Raw genomic sequence first — 25,924 nt, forward strand, 5'->3', positions numbered from 1 at the left:
AGCATACTGAGAAAGTCTATATTCTCTGCCATCTACCTGAATTCCCCTTCAAATCCTATCACAACGAACCATCATGCCCAAAAGAAACAAATACGGGCTCAAACCATCACCTTGTCGACAGCCACGCCCTATTTTAAAAGATTCCGATAAGAATCCATTTTCTAACACCGAAGCTGTCGCTCCACTTTAAAAAAAAACGAAACCATTTCTGTATAGAAGGATCAACATTAAACAGGTCGGCGTATTAGCCACACCGGCGTATTAGCCACACCAACCGCAGCGGTTTCAATTTTGTAAGGCCTCCAAATTCTGTGAAGTGAAAAGGCTCCATGTACGCTATGAAAGCTAAAAAAAAAAGGGCCACACAAGTTATATCAAAACATTTACAGTTGATACTTGTTTTAAAAAAAACTATGGTAATTGATGATAACAAACAAAAATTGCTGGCGGCTGGCCCAGCTGGTCCCCGGCCTAAAAGTAAGCGCATGGCCCGGCAGTGCGTGTGCCGGCCAATGACAACATTTTCCCACAGCACTCGGAGTATGCAACCCACCGTGTGTTGTCTGACTGGAGTGCTACAAATCTTGCTTTGTGACAACAGATGCTGATTTGTTTTGTCCTAAGAATAAATAGGTCTTTTTTTTACAACAAAACTTATCAAATTGTTGTGATTACTAACGAGTAGTAACGTCAAAAAATCAAGTTCTTGATCGTACTTTCTTTGAAAACTGTCAACATGAGACATGCATTTTTATGGTGAATCCATTAATTTTGTAAGGGGTTAAATGTTAGCCCCTGTTTTGCGTTTTACATTGTTCCTTGAATACATTTTCAGAAAAAAATTATATTGTGACGTTGAACAACTGATTGTTTGAATAAAGAAATGTTCCGGACTCCACAAAAAGTATTAGTTTTCTTTTATTTTGTTGAAACAGCAGAAATATTGGTATTTATTGTTCCCAGTTTAAAGTACACCCCTTTATGACTTTGTGGTACCTCAAGTCCGGTAACTATTGGTAATTCATTTCAGCAACCGATTTTTTCCTATAGTACATGAAATACACATTCTTCAAGGCTCAGCATATAAGTCGCCATGTGTATAAGCCGCAGTAAACATTTTCATGCGCAAAATCAACATATAAGCCGCGGCTTATATTCCGAAAATTACGGTAACCGGCTCTCTCTGGCCAAGTGCTAGGTACTGAATGACCATCCAGATGGACTCGCCAACCCTTTCCAAGGCATCCATTGTGATGGTAGAAGATGCAGTTACATTGTCCTGAAAAGGCCATCAATGCAGTAGGTCTTAGCTTAGATGGGTAACTGGAATCCCTTTGGAAATGGCTCTTGGCATAGATGGGAAATGGCACAGGAAAGGCTGCATAGAGCACCTGTGTGGCATGCACCAGGGAACTAGGTCTGTTGTCAAGATGCCAGAAGGTTCTGATGCCATCACATTGTGTCTGACGTTCCCCAGTAATGTGGAAAAGTTAAAAAATGTTTCAAGGAAAGTCAGCTGTCGTTGAAGGAGCTCGATACTGAAGATGAAAAACAACATCAAGTGCGAGTTAGGCAAACTGTAAAAGGCTACACTGGAGATAGGGTCTGTTATAGCCTATCATCTAGATACAAGAGCTAGGTGTTTAGCTACAGTGTGGAGTGTCATGGCCTAGCGGTTAAGAACACTGGACTCATGTTCTGGTGTTTCAGAGGCAACAGTGACGTGGGTTCGAGCCCGCCGGCGGACACTTGTGCTCTTAAGCAAGGCACTTAACCATTATTGCTTCGTCCTTCGGATGGGACGTTAAGCCGTAGGTCCCGTGTGTTGTATAAATGCACGTAAAAGAACCCAATAAACACTTATCGCTAAGAGAAGGGGTTTGCCCTGGTGTTTCTGGTCTCCTGTATAAGCTCCCACGCGGAGTATTTAGGAGAAGAACCAACCAAGAACCAAGAACCAAGTATGCAGAACTCTAACCTCTGATGATCCCCGTATATGGGCACAAGGAAATTAGTATCCCATTGATTGATGGAACTAGCAAACCAACCTGTCTTCAGAGACTGGAGTGCTTTGCTTCATGTAATAGGTTGATAATGGGCCGCCACAATATCACACTTCTACCAACTGAGTAAAAGGCTGAAGTATGGCCGAGACTGGATCCAGTTGGAGGTATCATGACATAGTTCATTCCCTTAAGGAAAGATATCCCTCTCTAAGGCAGCAAACGAATGTATGTTGTAACAGAAGTTCGTGGTCATGGACAACCGTGATGGATAAAACTTCCAGACACTACCTCAAAGAAACTGTCTAAAGAACCCCTTATGTATGAAGTTACATAAACCCACCTCTGACTGGACTCTGTAGGACAAATACCTGTAAGACTCGAAGCAGTGGGAAGATGTCAAAATTCTGCTGTATGCTGAGGATTAAGAAGACCGGTCTACATAACTCCTTGGCTGAAGAAATTAATCTCAGTCAGTTGATGCATGCTGGTTGGAGACAGACAAAGAAGAAGTACTTGTAGGCTGAGCACAGATGAGGATTAACTTATCTCAGAGTATGGAATCCTCAATCAATCAATCAATTCGACATTTATTTTCACATTGACATCCTCGATAACAATTCAGACAAAACAGTATATATATGTATAAACAAAACATTCTTCACAGACAGTATGTAATTAAGTGTAAATATTAAATGATGTCAACATAAAAGAAAAACGTGAAGCACTGCTTTTGTACCTTTCCCTGGGACAGGACAAAACTTAATCAACTACACACAGACTAAGACAGGACAATAGGTTTAAGAGTGAGGCCCGGTACAATATATAAAATAACGACTAAGCAAAGCAGAGACAATTTTTTTTAAGTTAAGTATAAGTATAAGTATTGATGATCGAATTTTTCATTTTGTTTTGCAAATGAAACCACGGTAGTACACTCTTTTAAACCATGTCGAGTTCATTCCAGTATATGACACCACGTTGAAATGGACTGTTTCTAAAAAAGGAAGTTCTATTTTTTTTTCACAAACAGATAACCTTCATATGAATGAAAAGAAGAAGTAAATGAGAATTCTGCACCATAGTCTTGCCAGTTAACCTGAATTATGCAACCAACTATTCAAAGAAACATCCATCCAAGACAAGTGTGCCATGTAGCCGGGAAGTTGCAACAAGTCCTAACGAAATTCCAACAATCTGGACAACAAAGCAGAATGATAATATCGCCAATAAAAGCTACATCAGTTAAGGGTTATATCATGGTAACATGGGCACCAGGGCACCAGACAAAAGGAAGAATGAATCTGTGAAGGCCCTGGGGCACAGATGGAAGACTAAGGCAGTAATCCTCAGTGTATTGTCATAATCAACAAAACTTTCCAAAAAGCTGACAAATATAAGCAGGCCAGCTGAGCAAGTTATTCAAGTGATTGATTATCAAGGAATCTGCAGAAAGACTCCTTATTCACGACATTTCCCACACAATCGATCTATTGGGAAGAAGGCAAGGAAAGAATGCAGCATCCAGATGCCAGTAAACGTTTGAGTACAAGTCTATAGAGAGTCAAGAATTTTTTTCTTAACAACATTGTAAACGATATAAGACGAAAAGTGGCATCAGGTTGCAACATTCTATCCAAAGGCAGCTTGAGCGTAGATTCATGAGAGCCTGTAATTGAATGGCAGTAGACCAAGAGGGTTGAAGCCAGATAGGATGGAAGACTGAAACTGAAACGCTTACCCTTAGCCGGCCGAGTGCTGCTAATGGAAAGGCTGTCATCATAAATTCACTGAATAAACAGAATTAGAAGAAAAGAACCCAGGAGGCAATCTCAAACAAGGGAGATGACTCCAAATGTTGGGATTCTGACCACGAGTAAGGAGGTCATCACGAAACAATCGCCCCCGAAGTTAAACCTCCGTCCGAGTCCAAGTGGAATCGAGAGTCGGAACCGCAAACAGGCCCGGGAGAAAATTCTTGTGAAATTTCCATTTTTGATGTGTGGCCACGCTGACCACATGTACTCCTAGAACTATGAGGCTCCACGTAGTGGAGCCTCATAGGCAGATTACCCCGCTAAACTGTTTGCTATACAAAACACCAACTAAGTACAAAAACGTCCATCCCAACCAAGCTTTTTCCCACAGAACCGCTGCACAGTTTGCCCCTAAACTCCGTACAATACCTCACGACATACTCACGTTATGTGCACCAGACATCGGTGGATTCTGTCGGTTTTTCGGCAAAAATGATGAAAAATATGCCCTTTCCGCACTGAGCCAACCTGACACTTGAAACGTGCACGCGCGCATAATGATCGCAGTCATTTTCGGTTCGATCGCTCGGATGAGCGCGCTGCGGGGGGCATGGTAGGAGCGGAACGATAATATGCGCATGCGTACAAGTGCAAGTACGTACCCTCCACGGCGCGCTCTGAGTGATCGAACTGAAAATGACTGCAATCATTCTGCGCGCGTGCACGTTTCAAGTGTCAGGTTGGCTCAGTGCGGAAAGGGCATATTTTTCATCATTTTTGCCGAAAAAACCGACAGAATCCACCGATGTTTGTTTGGTGCACATAACGTAAGTATGTCATGAGGTATTGTATGGAGTTTAGGGGCAAACTGTGCAGCGGTTCTGTGGGAAAAAGCTTGGTTGGGATGGACGTTTTTGTACTTAGCTGGTGTTTTGTATAGTAAACAGTTTAGCGGGGTAATCTGCCTATGTAGATGAATAATGCATCGTGTGGCAGTACCATCCTTGTTAAGTTTCCAAATTTCCAAATTCAGTTCAGTTCATTTATTTCCACAGTGTTCACAAATAAATAAATGTACAAGTAATCAAACCTTATTATTTTGTAAGTCAGAATATAATAACAAATATATATGCAAACGTCCACTATGGTGTTGAAGGCAATGGAGAAAATCTGGGGGCTCGCTCAAAAAGCTTGATCATGGTGTGTACTAGACCCGTGAACGTGGCGTTGTATACAATGCCACGCTCCAGTAACATTTCGAACCTTATGAAATCGATCCACGGTACATCATTTCGTATGCAGCTTGAGTACTCACCTAGAAATATTGGTGCACCTATCAGTGCATTCAGGATGTGTCATTTGGAAGAAATTTGCCAAAAATGAAGACCCCTACAACGTGTAGAAAATAGATTTTAACGTTAACTGGACAAGTACCCAGGGTCATTTGCATGCCAAATTATTGGAGCACTCCGAGCTACCCGTCTGCTTCATGAAACATCATGGTTGTCGCTTGGACAGATTGACGGCTGTTTCATGTCACATCCTAGATCCTGTGGGGAGGACGGCTTCTACATCCTTTTTGTCCATAAAAAGACCTATGGATTGTCTTTGTGATGAACTTAATTGACATTCCAAGTTCACCAACAAGATCACCAAGGATCTTTTTCACGCCTGGCCTTTTTACTTACTTTTTTTCTTCTGATTTTAGTAGCAGGTGTAAGGTAGAGCATGAAGAGCAAATGTTAAATTTTGTCAATGTAATGGCACAAGAGGTCGAAAGTGTAATGACTAATGACTGCAATTTTTTAAACTAAATCATAAACAATATGAAAAGAATATTCTTTTATGATGAGTTAAATTTGACTTATTTTTGTTGTTATTTATTTATTTTTTTTGAAAAAAAAAAAAAATTAAGCACAAGAACTAAATGTTCAAAAGTAAGGTGTAACTTTGCTTTGCAGTTTTTGCTTAGGAATTCCTTGTATTTATAAAGTAGGTATAAATTGTTATTAGTTCATAAAAATAAAAATAAGATTTCCTCTTTCGGTCTCCCAAAATATTTTCGGGTCTCAGTGAGTAGTGCGCCCGCGTGTGTGGTGCTGTGATAGGACTGGAAACTTGTCTAAAATGATGTCTATTTTAGCTGCGACAGAAAACAGCCATCAAATCATACAAAACCAGACGGTATAGAACAATGCGCATGCGTCAGTTGGGGAAAACTGGTAGCCGAATAGTTACTTCCAATTTACACGTAAAGGGCACAGCGTACCTTGTGCCACTACCTGCTTACTATTAAAACAAGGTTTTCTTACCCATCTTTTTTGCTCATGTGTTCACACAGTCTCATTTTGGGGTTCAGTGGTTTTGTGGATCAAGGACAAAACCAAATTTACCATTACTCTAGATAATGAAATGTGTTTGTTTGGCAAAGCTGACTTTGAGTACAAAGTTATCAACTTAATTTTATTAATTTTCCATATTTATAAAATGAAAATGATTGAGAAAGTGCCCTCTTTCCTAGTTCTAAAAAAGGATTTTAAGAACTACTACTCCGTAGAAAAATATATGTATATTTGTAATGATAATGTTGGGAAATTTTACTGTAAATGGGATTCCTTTTCTGCACTTTTCCAAGAGTAATTGTTTGAATTGCCATGTTTTGGGTTTTTATGAACTCCTATTTAAATGTGCTTATGTTTAAATATGATTTGTTTATATCAGTGATGCAGGCGGAAGGGTCCAGTAAATTAGACACCTACGAAATCTGTATGGCCGCCGAAAAAGTATCAGGCTACAGCACCCTGGAAGGAGCACAGCTCATTAGGGGATTATGGCGCATCTACCCCACCAATAAGGAGGCCAGAATTACCCTACTACTACTAGCAAACGGTATCTCCCTTCGACAGCAACACATACGACTCCTAGACAACAACCCCTACCTGTCAGAAGATAATCAGTCTACCAACGTCATCATATCCGATCTACCCCTATCAGTCTCCAATGAAGATATTGCACCCAAATTGGAACGGAACGGAGCCAAGCTTCTGTGCTCCGTAAAAACGGAATGTGCAAGAGAATTTAACGGAAGACTTATACCCGTTTCAAGACTGGTAGGCGTTTTGTGTACACGGCTATCCCTGCCAAACCACTTCCTAACAAACTTAAAATATCAAGCTTCCTGGCATCCATATACCAAAAGATTAAAGAACAGAAGGATCGTCTCAAGAATCACATCTGCCTCAACTGTTTCGAACTTGGCCACCATGATGGGATGTGCACGAATCCCCCGAAATGCCTCCATTGCCACCAATCCGGGCATAGACTGGGGGACCCCTGTTGTCCGGCATTTTCAAAAGGTTACCCTGTATTCAGACCCTCCATCCTGGAACAAGGTTCAGCACCTGGGACTCCGTCAGCTATTCTGCCGAGTAAATCCCATTCAAAGGAACACTTGTCACAGACAGCTGACGACAATGAAGTCAACATACCAAACATGGTTGACACATCACCGAACACAGCTGATGCAATCCGGGTCATTGAATCAACGTTTCAAAGTCACATAGAGCGACAACCACTTACAGCTCATCCAGCCGAGACCACCAACACTCCCAAACGACCTCGACCAAGCCCCACAACCCTGATCGAGAAAACAGACGACAGAACAAGACAAACAAGACGCAGGAAATGCAGGAAGCGTCACAGCAAGCAGCAAACATCGACACACCAAGACATCCAAAAGAAACAAGCTACAGCAACATATGACACCGACGAAGAGGAGTTCATCAGGTACAAAACGAGCTGAATCCTCTCAACAACCAAAAATATAAAATAAACAAGTAATGAAGTAAATAAATAAACCAATAATGATTAATCGATGAAATAATGAAAATCTAATCAAAGCTCCTAATTGTTTGGCACAGCTTCTCTCCAAATAATTAGTTTGAATGTTCGAGGTTTGAGGGATAGAGGAAAACGCCTGACAACAAATAAATGGTTCCAGGATCAAAAAACCGACATCCTATTTACAACAAGAAACACACTTCACAGAAGATACAGCAAATACTCATGATATATATGACTGGCAAAATGGGAAAAGTTATCACTCATATGGCGACTCTTATAGTCGAGGTACCAGTATTTTAATTAGAGATTCAGCTAACATTGAGGTAAAAGATTCACATTGTGATTCGTTTGGAAGAATATGTTTAATTAATGCAATCCATGAAGATAAATGCATCTCATTTATGAATATTTATGCCCCTAACACTTGCAAAGAAAGAGTTCAATTCTTTAAAAAATTGGAGAAGTGGATCTTTGAATACATCCCCAATACCAATGAGTTAATTTTAGGAGGTGATTTTAATTGCATACTTAACCACATATGTGATAAAGAGGGAGGGATTAAATTACGAAAACAGGATACAATTTCACTGATAGATTTGTGTAAAAAGAAACATTTAACAGGTATATGGAGAAATCAACATCCAGATACTTACCAGTACACTTTTAGAAAAAAGAATCCCAGTATAAAAACACGGATTGATTACTTTCTTATTTCAACCTCTCTTGTTCATGCAGTTACTTCGAGCGACATAAGACCAAGTATTAAAACCGATCACCAAGTGATTTCAGTCAAATTAGCTAGCAGCAAAGCTCAACGAGGACCAGGCTATTGGAAATTCTACAGTTCCCTTCTTAACGATAAAACCTTTGTAGATAAAATGAAGTCATATTTGCATGAGTTAATGAAACACTTAGTAACGGAATTTGAAGATCAAAGATTCTGCTGGGAAATATGTAAATTAAAACTTAAAGAGAATGCCATATATTATTCAAAAAAGAAGAAAAGGGTGAAAAATACAGTAAAAGAATTATTAATAACAAGGCTGAAAAACACGAATGACTGTGAAGAATTAGAATCAGAAGAGCAAAACAAACTTCAAAAAACTTTAGAGATAATGTACGAGAAAGAAATAGCAGGACAAATGGTTCGGTCTCGAGAACAGTGGTACGAAGAGGGTGAACGAAACAGTAAATACTCTTTGGGACTTGAAAAGCGTAACGCATGGAGAAAAACTATTACAGAATTAAAGAATGAAAATAATAAAATAATCAGAGATGAAATTGGCATACTCAATGAACAAAAAAAATTCTACCAAAGTCTGTACTCTTCAAACAGCGTAGAAATAAATGAAGTAAATCAATACTTAGATGATACTCAGTTGATTTTGTGTTAAACAAAGAACAGAAAGAGGAATGTGAAGGGGTTGTTACCGAAGCAGAATATGAGAAAGCACTACAAAGTTTGAAAAAGAACAAAAGTCCCGGAACAGACGGTTTAACAGTTGAATTTTACCTTGCATTCTGGAAGCAACTTAAAAACCTCTTTGTGAATTCAATGAATAGAAGTTACCAAGAAGGGGAACTTCCGATATCCCAACGCCGTGCTATAATATCATTACTGTATAAAAAAGGTGAGCGAAACAATTTAAAAAATTGGAGACCAATCAGCCTTCTAAACATTGACTACAAAATAGCTGCCAAAGCATTAGCAAATCGACTGTCAGGCGTAATTGGAGATATCATTCAAGATGACCAGTCAGGCTACATCAAAGGAAGATTTATCGGAAATAGTATTAGGTTAATTGATGACGTTATTCATTTTAGCCAAGAAAGTAATAAAAATACCGCAATTCTCTTTTTAGATTACGAAAAGGCTGTTGACACTGTAGAATGGAGCTTCCTGATAAAAACACTACAAAAGTTTAATTTTGGAGGTAGCTTTATCAGTTGGATAAGAACAATGTATAAAAACATTCAAAGTACAATTATTAATAATAACTATATGTCTGAATTTTTCACATTGAAACGTGGGCTTAGACAAGGTTGCCCTCTCTAAGCCTTATTGTTCCTAATCGTAGCAGAAGTTCTCATGAACAGAATAAGAACAAACCATGAAATACACGGGGTACAATTACCAAACAAAACAAACCTTTGTATCTCTATGTACGTAGATGATACCACTCTTTTTATGTCAGACTCTAAATCAATCAACAACGCTCTTGACGTTGTTAAAGAATTTGGAAGAATAGCAAGTCCAAAACTGAACCTTCAAAAAACAACAGGACTTGTTATTGGCGATATTAATCTGGACCAGAATCTCCAAGAAACTATAAATTGGCAGCAAAGACCAATCAAAACACTAGGCGTTTACTTTGGAAAGAACATGTATGAATGCCATGAATTAATCTGGGAAGAAAAAATAACTAATTGTGCAAATTTAATCAACCAGTGGAAAAGACGCAACCTGACACTACCAGGTAAAGTAACCATTGTAAACAACTTGGCAATACCAATATTTACCTTTCTAGCATCAGTTATTCCAACCCCACAAAAAAAAAAAAAATACAAAAATAGAAAATCTGATTTTTCCTTTCATCTGGCAAGGGAAAATAGATAAGATTTCAAGAAAAACTTTTGATTCGTGGTTTAGATGAAGGAGGTCTAAATCTAATTGACTTTGAATCACACAATGCAGCGCTAAAATGCAACTGGATCATTTAACTGATTAACAAAAAAGCTGGTAAATGGACAAGCTTCTGTGACTACTTCCTAAATCTATGTTGCCCTGATTTAGCTGTCCTAAATATGAACCTTATAAATGCAAAATGTTTTTCAAATCTTCCAGGTAAATTACCGCAATTTTACAAAGAGATAATACTCTGCTGGCAGAAACTGAACAAACAAAAGAAAACGCAAGCAGATTTATCCCGAACTGAGATAAAGACACAAATACTTTGGGGTAATCAACACATAAAGTATAACAACAAACCTTTGTTCTTCAGAAATTGGATCAAATCCAATATCATTTATGTAAATGATATTTTGAATGAAAAGGGTGAACTCTCCATCAGGTATGTGAGTGGTAAACTAATTATCAAACAGAACTGGCTAGTTGAAATGTATATACTTAAGAAGGCCCTACCCAAAGAATGGTTAACAAAACTCTTAAATAATGATAACATTCCAACTGAAAGGCATGTTCATATCAGTGAAAAAGTTGGTAAGTTGGAAAATATAAACACAGAAAAAATGTATATAAGATTTTACTCGAGTATAAAAGTAAAACACCTGTCGCACAAGAGCGTTGGAACGAAATACTGCAGACTGAAGGACTCAATTGGAATTCAGTGTGGAAACAAAAAGTTATGAATGTAAAAGAAGCCAAATGAAGGAATTTTAACTTCAAGTTAATTCACCGCATTGTGCCAACCAAATACTTACTGTATAAATAGAAAATCAAAGATAGCCCACTATGCAGCCTGTGTAATACCGTAGATGATTATGATCACGTATTTATTTCTTGTGCACACACAGTTAAATTTTGGAATTAATTTATTAAGTATTATCAATCAGTAACAAAGCATTGTTATAACTTTCCATCAATGTCAGATTTAATACTAAACCCGGACTTTGACCTTGAAACAAATTTGATTACTACAATAGCGATGTATTCTATATTAAAAGTTAGACTGAAAGCATACCAAAACAATACGTGGAATAGCACTTTTTATATTTTTTTACGCGAACTCGTTTTTAGAGCTAAAATACAAAAGACAAATAAGAAGTTTTGGAATTGTTTCTTGTAAAATTCAACACTCCGTCAAACACTTAAATCACATTGTACCCTGGTCAGGCTTCCCAACAACCTGGACATCGACCACGGAGTGCAACCAAAGCATAAAATATCTAACTACATATGTATTATTTTGTTAAAAGTTATGTTAATTGCGTTTTCCTGTTGGATACATTTTAAAGCCACTTTTGGAACGGAGTGTACGTGTCGTTATATGAAGGTTTATTTAAAGGTCATATTTATTATAGAATAATACAGGTTTGATTATCGCAAAGAATGTAAACTGTTTTCAAATGAACTCAAAGTTATATTTATAAATATATACATATACATTGTTTTGTTAAAATCATTGTGTTGTAATGGAATGTAAGTGCCCCTTTCTTAAAGCTATTAGTTCGTATTTAATATAGAATAATACAGGTGTGTATTTTGTTGTAATGTAAAGCGGAATAATAAAAAATAAAAAAAATATATAAAAAAATATGATTTGTTATAGTTGAAAATAAAGAGTTAGGGTCATTCTGTGTCAAATCACCCAAACAAAATTTTAATTTAAACCCCACCCCCTTCAAATTGGTTCATATTTAGTTTATTTGGTAAATTAGGCTGAAAAAGCTAAAATGTTAAGTTTTAGAGCCGTCGGACAAACTTTTTTACCGGCGTGGTAAAAACCGGCATGGCTGCCAATTTTCAAATGATCATATTTCCATAACCTGTGGACCAAATTTGTTAATCTTGGTTTCTTTTGAAAGATAACATCATAAGGAATCCAAATTTACCATTACTTTTCATGTCAGGGTTAATTGAAGTATAATGACCTTTTGACCTTTACTTTGAACTTTACTTTGACCTTGTTGATCACCCGACTTTGAGACGAACTTGGATGAAAATTAAACCCCACCATGTTTTCTACAAAATATCCAAAAATTGGGGGTATAATATTTTTTGTTTGGTTTCTGGCTCATGTCAAAGTTGGCATACGTGTTGCAAAATGTGATATCCCTATGCAGTGTACTAGTGGATTTAAAGTAGGGATTTTTATGTCCCTGCAGTGTACTAGTGGATTTAAATCATGTTTTTTTTGTCCCTGAAATGTCTTCATGTATAGGGATATCACATTTTGGAACACTTAGGCCAACTTTGACATGAGCTAGAAACCTAACAACAAATATTATACCCCAAATTTTTGGATATTTTGTAGAAAACATGTTAGGGTATAATTTTCATCAAAATTCGTCTCAAGGTCACGTGATCCACAAGGTCAAATTCAAGTTCAAAGTAAAGGTCAAAAAGTCATCATACTTGAAATTACTCCGACATGAAAACTAATGGTAAATTTGGATCCTTATGATGTTATCTTTCCAAAGAAACCAAGATTAACAAATTTGGCCTACAGATTTTGGAGATGTGGTCTTTTGAAAATTGGTGGCCCCGCCCATTTTGACCAAAATTCCTAAACAATGGGGGGCGGTAGCACAAAAACCGTTTGTCTGATGGTGCTAAAACTTAAAATTTCAGCTTTTTCAGCCTAAATTACCCCACATATTAAATATGAGCAAATTTGAAGGGGGTGGGGTTTAACCCATTGGGTGATTTGACACGGAATGACCCGTTATCCCCCAGGATAAAAAAAATAAAAAAAATAAAAAAAATAAAAGCGAGGTTCAAAATAATGTTACCACTGGGGACAAGGTTGGTGTGAGTCCAGTAAATCATACGAATAAGGAGGAGGTTGCAGGACTTCGAGATCTAGCCAATTCTTGGGCCAGGTTTTACGTCAAAAACAAGATTTGCCATAAAAGTAGATTTCAAGAAAACTTCATATGTGAGTACTTATCACATGGTAATGTTCAGTTTGTGTCATGAAGGGACGATTTAGGTTCGAAATGGTAACAGAGCATGGTTTCTTTACAAGCCATGTTCACAGGTCCAGGTGTGTACTTGCGTGGCTAGAGGATGGTGATGGCAGTGGTCAGGTGGTGCCCCGCCCCTATGACCGGGTGGGCTGGTCGAATTACCGAGGGACCTATGGGTATCGAACGCCAAGCCTTGCCTACCCGCAAGCACATGAGTGACAATCTCTGATTTTGCTGCTTGCATGTGCTGTCCAGTGTGCAAGATTTGTAAGGAATCTGGAGTGACTCTTGCTGGAGAAGTGCCTGCTCCCGGGGTATTTCCTACCCTCGAATGACCGGGGATAAGATCTGGTCGTAGTGGCGGAAATATCACATTTGGAGCGTTGGTTGGAGGGTGATTTCCTGGAAGAATGACTTGAGTCTTGGCGACATTTGCTATTGTTACGAGCACAGTGGTTACAGTTTGTGTTTGTATGTTATAATACTAAAGCGTCACTGAAAAAAAATAGGAGTCTTTGTGTTACAGGGCTATTTAAGGGACATGTAGTGGGCGAGGAGGGCAAGTCTTTGGTGCTATTCTTTTCAGTGAAGGTTTGTGCGCATCGAAGCCCCCTCTTGTTCACAACTTTACAAAATTACATGGTAACTAGACTTATGTTTGTGGACAAACACAGGGCTGTTTCGGTAACATTTTGTGACGTGATATGTAAAGTTTCAAGTATAAGTTCCATCCAGGAAGAATGTGTAGTTCTGTTTATAATAAATGGTGGCATACAATATGTGATTTCCTTTTTATAGGGCTTTGAATTGTGACGTCACATGTGACATGATGACGTCATAATGGTATCACATCGATTTTCATCTTTAACTTTTTTTTTTTTTACATAACAACTTAAAGCATGCATCATTGAAAGCAAGTTCACATCTTCCACAAATTTTAAATTACAAGGCACTTCCTGTTTCAACCGGAAGGAAGGGTCACATGATTTTGCACGTAATATCAAAAATGAAGACCCTGGAATTATTCTATCAATTCCTGCAGAAGTTATGTTCAGGTCTCTCACAGTTGATTTGATATTGATTTTCAAAGATCAAATCTATTAATCTTTAACGTGAGGTCACGTGACCCATGATGATGCATCATGACGTCACTTCATTTTTTATCTATAACACATCCTGGTCTAGGGACATACCAACTTTCAATCCAATCAGACCTGTTGTTCTGTAGATATAGGCCTTCAAAGTATGCACTTTTACTATGAAATCACTTGTCACATGATGATGTCATCATGACGTCACTTAAATTTTCATCTATAACAGTACATCCTGGTTTACGTACGTACCAAGTTTCAACCCAATCGGACCTTTCGTTATAGAGATATGGGCCTCCAAAATATGCATCTATATTGTGACGTCACGTGACTCATGATGACGTCAATGTTCGATGACCATCTGTGGGTGGTGGTCTAAGTGTGTGCCAGGTATAAAGGCAATTGGATTAATTTTAGTGCCCAAAGTGCCGGTAACAAAAAAAATGTGTACAAACGCTATGGGCCCAAAAAAAAATAATAATAAAAAACTAGAGGTCTATGTCTGTTTGCAACAGAACATAGGGCTTTTCTGCATTATGATTTTTTTTTAATCAATAATATGCCCTGAATATGCGTGAACATAAAATCTGTCAAAGTTAGCCGAAAATCGGCTAAAACGGTCACTGTGGACAGGATTTGACCTCGGCAATACGATGTATGTGCGTGTGTACAAGGTCTTTGCTTGGACAAAGAGTGATCTAAATAAATTACTGGCAAAGAGTCGAAAACGCACTTTGAAAATCGACAAATATTTTTAAATTTTTTGATGACTTCATCCTGACGTCACTTCGAACTTTGCATACTAGTATGATTAACTACCTACCCACCAAGTTTCATGACAATTGGACCTTTCCTTATATGAGTTTTGAAAAATCGCATTTTGATGACGTCATGATGACGTCACACATTTTTCAAGTTTTGTGCGAATAGCTATTACATAACAGACCAAATGCAAAAAAGAATTTTGCATTTTGCATGTTGCGTTCGGGAGATATGGCTAAAAGGTCCAAAAAATTAATATTCATATAAAATCTCAGGATGACGTCATCATGACGTCACCTCATTTTTAATCTATAACACATCCTGGTATAGCCACATTCCAAGTTTCAACCCAATCGGACTTACATTTCTGTAGATATAAGACTTCACAATATGTACGTAAATTTTCAAAAATCAATAAAAAAATTAGGTGATGACGTCATCGTGACGTCATAGTCTTGGCATTATTTTTGTATGAGGGTCTACCTTGGCTGTAACTTTGATGACGATTCCAGATCGCCAAGTTATAAAAATGGTGGCTTGAAAACGTGTACAAAGTCAATGGGTTAAAAATCCCACAGCAGAAAAACTGCACCTTTAAATACGTGATTTGCCTTCAAACTGAAACATTTTTATAAAATATTACTTGATATTCTGACTCTTGGGAATATTTTCAATCAAATGGCAAACGTAAAAAAATACGATTTCTTTTTCCTTCTCATAGTAATTCTCGGCCGAAGTTCAGAACTACTCAGTAAGATATATCAGTGTTGTATAGGAAAAGACTTGTGGAGAAAGCTGTGTACAAAGTCTATGAGAAAAATTAATTATTCATGAATCCATAATAAATCACTTGATAATGACGTCATCATGATGTCATAGTTTTGGCATAATTTTTGTATGAGGGTCTTCCTTGGCTGTAACTTTGATGACGATTCCAGATCGCCAAGTTATGAAAATGGTGGCTTGAAAACCTGTACAAAGTCAATAGGTTAAAAATCTCACAGCAGAAAAACTGCACTTTCAAATGCGTGATTTTCCCTGCGCAGGGTATGTTCGAGTTCGCTTATCGCCTCGAAACTTTGCAATGTTTTAGACCTACCCTTCAATCGAAAAAGTAAAAACAAATATAAAAACTGCCATGGTTGATTTTTCAGGAATTTTCAAATGAACAAGGGTCTTTTTATTATAACTTCCGGTCTGATGACGTCATTCGCCTAAAACCTCGCACATGTCTTAAGTGGGTCAAGGTCATCATATACACCAATATTTAGGCGATTCCGACAAACTTCGCCACAGACATCTATTCATAATACATTTTTGCTAATTTTCAACCTGTCGCTAGAGGGCGCTCGAAGATTGCATGACGTCATCGGTAGATGATTTGAAGAATACTATCGGCCAAGAGACTAACACCGTTGAAAGCAAGTTCATTTCTATTACCACTTTCAAATAATAAGCCACTTCCGGTTTGGGCCTTTTTCGACCGGAAGCAAGGGTCACGTGATTGCACGCACACTGAATGAAATGAAGACCTCAACCTACTCTACCACTTGCCGGCAACAGAATGCTGCGGACACGTACGGTTGATTTCTTATGCATTTTTAAATATTAAAAGTGTCACAATTTAATTGCCTATAAATAAACACAGGATGACGTCATCATGACGTCATCATTCCACAATGTTGTTTGAATTAGGGTCTTTGCTCGGACAAAGAGTGGTGTAAATGAATAACTGGCAAAGAGTCGAAAATGCCCTTTGAAAAGCGACAATTTTTTTAAAAATTTCTGTGTACAAAGTCTATGGGAAAAATTTAATATTCAAAAATCCGTAATAAATAAGTCGATGACGTCACCATGAGGTCACTCTTCGGGGCACATCTCTGCTATAAGGACTATGACTATGCTAACTTTGAATGACGTATGACAAAGATAAATGTCAAAAGTGGCACTGAGAAAAAACGTGTACAAAGTCTATGGGATTTAGGCGACAAAAAGAAGAAGAAGAAGAAGAAGAAGAAAAAAAAAATGAGAACAAAAAGAAAGGCTTTTTTGCGGAAAAGCCAAAAAAAATCTTAACGAAAAGAAAGGCTCAGCCAAATATAGATACACATTTGGAGCGTACAGTTCAATAGCTTTTTAACAACAATTTTTCTAATGAGGTAAATATTTATTGAAGTATGGCCAATTTTTTTTTTAAAAGGCAGATTTTTCATTCTGTTTACGGTTTAAATTGCGATTTATTAGTAGCGTGATGGATTTGGAGTAAGGGTAATTTTGCTTTCTTTAATTTTATAATATTTCATTGAGTGGTTTTTGTTCTGATAAATCTTTTTTTTTTTTTCCGGACAATACTTCTCCGCAGCTTTTCTCCTAAACAATTCATGATATGAACTTGTAACTTTCAACATATATCGACCCTCATCCTTAGTGGTGCATATTACTCTGACGTCATGACGACATCATCGGGTGTCAAATTACAAGTGATTTCAGCTGAAAAAGTGATCAATTACTTTCACTTATAACCCTTGAACAAAATAATCAATGATGTTTGTATTCCGTAATCGGATAGACCATGAATTGATAAACATTTTTTGTCGTGTACGTGAACTCGCTTGACCTTTACTTCCGGGTCTACCGGAAGGTCAAAGTTAGGTGAATTTAAAATAAAGACTTTAGCCTGAAATCAAAACAAAGCAAAATTTCTTCCAAACAGTTTACGGTATGTCCCAGAAACCTAATGTGAACCTGTACCATGCTATGAAGATGTTATAAATTTTGTTACGTCATCATGACATCATCAGGGATTAAACTACAAGCGATTTCAGGGCAACTTTTGACAAAATAGTTTGCGCTATATCTTTTGAACTAAATATAGTATCGTGTTCGTTTTTTCGAGAGCTTGTAGACTATGCCCTGAGAAACATTTCTTGTTCCCGGACACAAAACCGCTTGACCTTCACTTCCGGTATTACCGGAAGTGCAATGAAAACCGAATGTAATTCACAAGCGGAAGCATTTTACTACACACATATAAATTATGATAGTGTTTAGTGAGGAATGACAGACAAAAAAAAAGTGTGATGATGTCATCTTTCAAAAGGGCGCCCCCTAGCGGCACACAACACAGTGTTTGCTCTTTCTAATTTGAAAACCATCCATTCAAATTTTACCAAATCGTTTCTTGATATTCTTTGATTAACCAAAAAAATGGTTGGGTGTGTGTTACAAAGAAATGGTACAGTACTCCCAAAAAGGACTGTTTGGTTAACTTCTTAGATGTTCACTGTGCTGCTCTGTGTTTCCCCTCTACTTGGTAGCCTCTGTCTCAGATGCAAATTTTGGCTTTTGAACTTATAGTCAGCGGCGGCGGAACGGGTTTGAAACTGGGGGGGCATCCCCAAAAAGGGGCACTTGCTCAGCATTTTTTTTTTTGGCACATCCGTGCTGAAAGGTTGACACATGTTTTTCACCGAGCACTTGGCCTCCGTAAAATCAAATAGTGGGGGTGGGGGGGGGGGGGGGGGGGGGGGGGGGGGGCCTGGTACCATCTTCCAACATAGGGGGCGCTCTTCAGAACTGATGATTATATGCTAACTATGCATTTTGTGCCCCTGTGCCCCTTTTCAGGGCGTATTGTATGGGTTTTGGGGGCTTTGTTTTCATATTCCTCATTTATAGCAAAACTATCTATACCATTATTGGGAAATGGTTACTTCGAAGAAATAGAAAGAGACTTTAAGGGCATTTTTCTATCTCGAAGGGGCACTTTTATGCTCGAGGCGAGGGGGCACATTTATGGCCGCAAAAGGGACACTGGGAAAATCTGGGGGGGGGGGGGCCCCAGCCCCCCCGGTTCCGCCACCCCTGCTTATAGTGGCAGTCAAAATAGATCGCCATTGGCAAAATGAAAAAGCAGTGCTTGTTTTCAATTGGCCACAACTCAACAAATGTTTACCCGATTGGGAAGATCTTTCATTTTTTAAAAGCTCATGACGTATGCTATCTAAATATCTATTAGTATCCTTGTAAAAGCTGTGAACAAGAGGAGGCTTTGAGGGTTTGTTTTTTTTGGGGGGGTAGGAGACTGTCACAGAGTGACTTTATTTGAATAAAACTAATTTACTCTTTATTGGTTGTAGAAACAAGATTTATTCAAATGTGGCCTTAATCTAGTACATTGAAAGTTGGAAAGTGTATTATGTAGAGAGTAACACAATTTATTTTTATTGAGGCTCTCATACCCAACATTCCTGGGATAGCTGAGCTAGCCAAACTGTGTTTTGATGAGCCTCAGATATTTAAATAGTTAAGCCATACCTAATTTGTCATTGGCCAATGGGGCTTACGTAATACTAAATGTGAATTTTGAATAGGCATGGGAGCCTGAGTGGACAGACTAAACTGATTATGATTATGTTTATGCATAGGAACAAAAATTATGTTGGGTAAACCAGCGAGGGCAAATGTGAGAGCAAGCACTTGCTGAGAGAAATTCCAAGTAGAGGGGAGTGGCCAGACTCAAAGATACATATAGTGGTTGTTATTATAGAAGCCAAAGGAGATTGGCACAGCCAGCCTGCGGCAGAGCTATATAATGAGCGCTCATTTACCTATTATTGAGTTTGAACTAATGAGAGTTCATGCACCAGAAAATTCAGTTAGAGCTGTTAGAGTTCCGATATATTTTGCTGGATACAACCAAACTTGTGAAGCTAACAACAGTGTATAAGGCCCCAAAAAAGACTTTTTTTTTTACCTGATTTTTTGCCTAAAAATGTAGGCTGATGACTGCAAATGGTGCCCGACTAGACTTAGTGCAAATATATGGGAGTCCAGAGAGGCCACATAAAGCTTATTCTCGATCATAACCCCATCTAAAAACACGTTAAAATTGTGCAGCAGCAGGATTCCAGTCAAACCAGTGAGTTTGGCGGTCTTGAGACATCATCTTTCATTGAAAAAAAAACTTTTTCATTTTGCCAACGCACATGGCTACGGCAACGCACGCGCATACCAGAAACCGGAGACTTTTTTTTTGGCCTAAGCCAGGAGTCTTCCAATTCCTGTAGGTTTAACTGTAAATGTAATTATTGTTGTATTAAACTTTTCCTAATTGATTTAGTCTGTGGGGCACATATCACTTTAATAACTGGAGACTAATTTTATGAGATTTTATTGAAAGATTAAGCATGTAATGTATGGGCTAGAGCATGGCATTAATTATGGTATAAAATAAATTAAGGCTTAATTGCATACAAAGGGACAAGTGTTGGCCTACCAACAAGTTTCCAGTAGCGCTTGAGGGAATTTGGCCAAACAAATTTTGTTACGCACAAATGTTGATATTTTGGAGAAGAAATTAGTTATTGCTTGCTTATTTATTGTTAAAAATTAACATATTGGCAAACTATATAAAAGAAACACCCGTCCAGTATGTTTTCAGGGTTTTTAATCTTGGTTTTGGATTGCGTCCCCGTGACCAGAGGAGTGAGGCTGGGCCACAACGGCGGGACCAGAGGACCGTGTGTACCCCACTGGCTAAGTGGGAGAGCTACGGGCATTTGCTGTACAAAAGACAACAAGAGACACTTGGACACATGTAACTAAGTTAAGATTTATGATTGTATATAAATACTGGAAGTTGCCCCTGAATCTGAATTTAATAAGCAATATAAATCTTGTGTATGATAAGTATTGTAAATAACATATGAATATTGTAGAGAGAAGTGTGAAGGCCTAGTTTTCTCAGAGTGTCAGTACTGTTCATTGAGTTGTGTCTATAACCAAGGGTCCATTTCATGGGGTGGCCAAACACTGAGATGTGACCGACACCCTGTACACTTATATAAAACAATGAAGTGCCAGTTGCTCATGGGTTAATAACTGAAACTTTTAAAGAAAATACCAAAGCTCTAGTTTCAAATCATTTGCTCTAATGACAATGCAGCAAATAAAGGTATACGAGGCCACCCAGAAAAAAAAAATGGCCTTAGCATGGAAGCTGCCCCCAACTGAGTTGCCTTATACAGTGTACAAGGCCTCACCTTGCTTACTATGCAGAGGGAAGTGCCCTACCTGACAACTGCTTCAGCCGCCTATCACACATTTTGAGGGAATATCATGTGAACGATCAACTCGTGAACACACACATGTTTACGTTACATACCAAACTTTTTTTGATTCCGTTCAGCGTTTCTCTTCATTTCGAAACAAATAAACCTAACCAAAAAAATGCCTATAAACCTGTTTTCCAGAGAGGACCTTGTGTGGACGTGGGCAAATCCGCAGAATGTCCCTGCTACCAGTATGATATCTTTTGTTCCAAAGTCCACAATATATGCACACCTTTGGCCCTTCATAATACAGTAGTGATACACACAAGATGTCTGATTTTGATGACCCCTAATCATCACATGGTTGCAGACCAGTAAATCGATCCGAAATTGCCTGCGCCGGCCAATCACAAATAGCATGCCCTCAACATCTTCAGTATTTGAGCATGCTGTGGGCCATGAACTGGAGGGTTTGTAAAAAATGTGGATGGAAGCCATGCACAGGACTGTAAGCTTGTAGTTCCGTTCAATTTGGATGAGATTGGGGCCCTTAAAGTGCTCTATTTTGCAATGGAGTGTACAGGGATCGTTTTTCAACATGGCGATGGGCTTCAGGATTGTTTTCAGGGGTGATCATCTTTGAATGGAAATTTCTCCTAAAAGTCGTCAGTTAACCCCCCCCCCCCCCCGAAAATTGAAAAGAAAATGAGACATGACGAAATAAGCTTTAATTTGGTGTGTGTCTCGAACACTTTGGAGAGTTGTGAGTATTTTCCCCGAATTTCTGAAGTGTGAGCATTTACCATTGGGGTCTGTGGAAGTTTATTTACTGGTCTGCAACCACATATACTTTATATGGACTCCATGCAGAAATACTCCCTCAATGGTAACAACAGGTCGGATTCTTGCATATACTGCCACCCTTACAGGCTATGTTTACTCAGACTAAAATTAGTCTTATGTACTTTACATTGTGCGTGCATGAACCTGATGGGGAAGAGCATGGTGTGTATTCCACACTCTGAGCTCTTACCAGCGGTAACAAAGTGGCATCTACTTATCATTCATGGAATCCAAATCATCCAAGTCTTTTTAATCTAAACAGTGAATTTATGTTAGCATAAATACTCCACAACTGTCACAATGTCAATATTCTCACCTGTTTCCTTGTCAGAGTTTGTTCCAGGTATGTGAGTTCACTTGCAATGCGAATCATGAGATCCTTGACCTGAGTGCGACAGAGATGTCTGTGGCTCTCTCGAATATCGCCTGCCATGTCTCGCAACAAAATCACCACCCTTGCCAAGGCCTCCTAGAATAATAAGAATTTATATAGAATTATGCTTGATCAAATTTCTTATGATGAGGCATTATACCATTCATTACAAAAAAGGATTTGAATTAATTTAAATAATAACAATTTGGGTGCTGCTTCCAAAGAGCCCACAAGGACAGTCTTTAAAAAAATGGATATATGTAACTGGTGTTGTGCCAGAGGGTCACATATTTGTCTTCCAAAAATTTGGATAAACAAAATCTATAGATGAACAACATAAGACATAAGCAGTAGCAAATCATACTGTGATACATTAATGTTCCATGAAAGATAACAATAGCTCATTGGTATGTCAGCATATGGATATTCATAAAATGCCAATATGGGCACGCGGAGACAGACCATTTGATCACATATTTGATTACCTTGCACCATATGCAAATACTACTCACTTTGTCTGTTGCCTGGTACATCTCTCTATCATATCCCACAGCTAGCTCCACCAGGGTGATGAGACTATGAAGTTGATAATAATCAGTATCAATTTTGCTCCTTGGCTTACATGCAGCCAATAGAGGTATCAGGTCACTCACCTGTACAACATGAAATTGTATAAAAAAGGAGGGGGGAGAATTAATATTAGGTGTGCTGAACATTAATGTCATGATGACGTCATCATGTGTCACTGATGTAATTAAAGATGAATTTTTCTAAGGCTTATATTTAGGGACCATGGATTAAAGGCACATGCCCTGGGTGTACACGTGCGGATCCTTGCACATGTGGGCAATCCAGTGCTGCACGTTAGGCATGCGACGATCTGTAAGGACCACAGATAGGACAGTTGTTGACTTGCCAAATGATGAAGAGATGAAGACCTGTTATGTTCAATGGGGCTTTTGCCAACTTGTGAAGAACAGTGCAAAGGTCTGTAAGTTGGAGTCAGTTGCTTTATGGGTGGTTTTCCAATCACATTCCCTTAATCAGGTGGGAGATCAGGGCAGGGCATTGGTGATGGGTTGTGGCCATCATGAAAGTCATTATGAATACCACCAATGGCCAATAATTAGCCCTGAATTCTTGCAATTCAGAGTTGTAGAGTATGAGGAGTAAAAAAACAAGTATCTTTTAAACATGCAGACAGATGACACATAAAGATGGAGACTGAGTGAAGTATCTCTGAGATGGGTTATGTAAGAGGGTCCTGACGTTTGGCTGGACTAGGGGATACAAGATTCCAGGAAACCATGCCTGTCTTGGCCAAAATGGGGCAATCAGACTTACAGAGAATTCTCTTACATCTCTCCTGATCAATCTATTCTAGGAATTGAGGTAGCACAGAGACTGGAGGAAAGGCATATCACATGATTACCATGGATTTACTCTAACAGGTTTGGAAATGGCATAACTTCTGGGATGATAAATGTTAAAATTAGGTGAAGTTGGGCGCAAGTGAAAATTTTCTTCCAAGGTCACACAACATCCTATCATGTTGAGGGAGGTTCATAAAACGTCGGACTTTGAGAAGGGACCAATGAAAATTGCTCAGTAATGATGAAGCACAATTCAAGTGTAAGCTGAACAGTGTTTAGAATGGACAGGGACCAACAATAAGCCAATCATCCAGCAGATGTAAAGGATAGAAACCTTCCATGCTATTGATACACAGCTGCAGCCAGAGTTGTGATGACACAAGTCCATGACTCGACTCCAGTGGGTGAGTGACTGGACTTTACTTGAGACACTTCGAGCAAATGACTCGACTCAACTCGAGCTAGTCCCTCATCAGAAGACTTGACTCGATTCAAAACAAAGGCTAACAATATCCGAGTCGCAAAAATGTGCCACAAATATTAATATATGCGGTGTTTTACACCACAAAGATCTTACGTTCAAGAACTTCCCGTTACCATCAATCTGTGGCCGCTTTCCCCATACATATATCTGCCTAAGGACTCCCACTTTGTGGTTCTATAATGTAGCGCACAACTACAATCCTGGAACCAGACTTATACATGATCTCCCAATTCTTGGTTTCAACATCGGCTTCAAGCAATTCCCTTAGGCCCTTGATAGAACTCAAATTATGTCCTGCTTAAACAAAAAAAATAGATATATGTATATATAATCTGAAATAGTGTTGTATGTTGCGATGTGGTGTTGATGTTGTTGGCATACAAATTATTCCAGACCCAAATCCCAACTAGAGATCATACCAAAGTCTCACTCCTCGTTGACTATTATGTAGATCTTTGGTAGAAAATGTCTAGCAGAAGCTGTCCATTGGGTTTGGATCTTAATAAACTGGTGCAGATTTGTCCTTAGAAAAAAAAATGCTGCATGCCTGGTGGCTGTTGCCTGACTTCAGTGAATCCTTCATGTATAGCGCACCCTTATGTGGGTACTGTTGACCAGCTAGCTGTACAATGTAGGTACGTATGCACACGATCCTGTTCGCCCGCCTAGGGTATGTAGTGTGCATACGTATGAACATAGATGGTACGGATACCAGGCCGACATGAGGGTGAACTATACATGAAGGATTTAAGTCAGGCAACAGCCACTGGGCATGCAGTGCGCCATGTAACTGACAGTTGAACTATCCATGTATCCCATCAGGTATATTGTGCGAGAGCATTATTTAGCTGGAACATGGTTGCAATTAAATTACACGCAAACGGATGTCAAGAAGCCTAAAAAATCAGCTGAAAATTACACAAAAGCTGGAAAGTTAATTATGCAACACTTTGCATTTGTTATTAACAAGGCGAGTTTTTTTTTTTAAAGCATAAATCAACTATGCATTCAGTCTGAATGTGAAAATGAATTCTGTAATAAGTTCTGCTGGTGTGAATACATTTTATAGAGAGACCTTTATTTATGGAGATAGTTAATAGTCCAGTTAATAGGCCACATTTATGGGGCTGGGCTGGCCTGATCCCATCAACTTCCAAGTGGACAGGGGATTGGTGGAACCACAGAGCAAGGAACATACAAACTGAGGGAACCACATCTTCTGTGGACAATTATTGAGGGCTTTTACTCCAAATTTGATCTGGTTATGGTAGTTGGTAATTTCAATCTTTCAGTATCTTGGGAATGGAATGAGAATTTGCCATATAGGTCTTAACAACCAGAGTGAGGTCTTGTTGGATTTAGTGAGCCTGGATCTGATGTTGGCTCTGTTATGGGGGAAATGGATCAAAAACATTTTTCTCTTGTCTTGACAGTGCCATCCCCTCCAAGCATATCAGTGGCAATACTCAGAAACCATGGATCACTCCTGATATTGTCAATTTGTCCAAAAAAAAAAATCCATGTAGTTTGAGAAAGAAGGCTTTGAAATCTGGTAAACCTCAGCACTGGGCAAATTATAAGAAATTCAGTAATCTCATTCGTTGTACAGTCAGAAAGAAATATGTCAATTATATATCATCTTTAGCTGATCAAAACAGCAACCAGTGCAAGAATCTATGGTTCATTGTTCGTC

At 38.6% G+C, this 25,924-nt stretch overlaps 1 protein-coding gene across 1 annotated transcript in view; it reads right to left on the minus strand.

Annotated features, from left to right (window-relative positions):
- Positions 1–2,221: 2,221 nt before the first annotated feature.
- LOC119734777 (SMC5-SMC6 complex localization factor protein 2-like) overlaps positions 2,222–25,924 on the minus strand; it is a 202,895-nt gene continuing 179,192 nt past the window's right edge. Inside the window, exons 16-18 of the mRNA XM_038208330.1 lie at positions 22,887–23,027; positions 22,318–22,470; positions 2,222–2,490 (exon numbers count right to left, since the gene is read on the minus strand). Coding sequence (XP_038064258.1) covers positions 2,473–2,490; positions 22,318–22,470; positions 22,887–23,027 — 312 coding nt within the window. The 3' untranslated portion in view covers positions 2,222–2,472. The remainder of the gene's footprint in view (positions 2,491–22,317; positions 22,471–22,886; positions 23,028–25,924) is intronic.

This window comes from Patiria miniata, unplaced genomic scaffold (genome assembly GCF_015706575.1).
Source record: "Patiria miniata isolate m_02_andy unplaced genomic scaffold, ASM1570657v1 HiC_scaffold_10, whole genome shotgun sequence".
In the NCBI taxonomy this organism is placed as follows: domain Eukaryota; kingdom Metazoa; phylum Echinodermata; class Asteroidea; order Valvatida; family Asterinidae; genus Patiria; species Patiria miniata.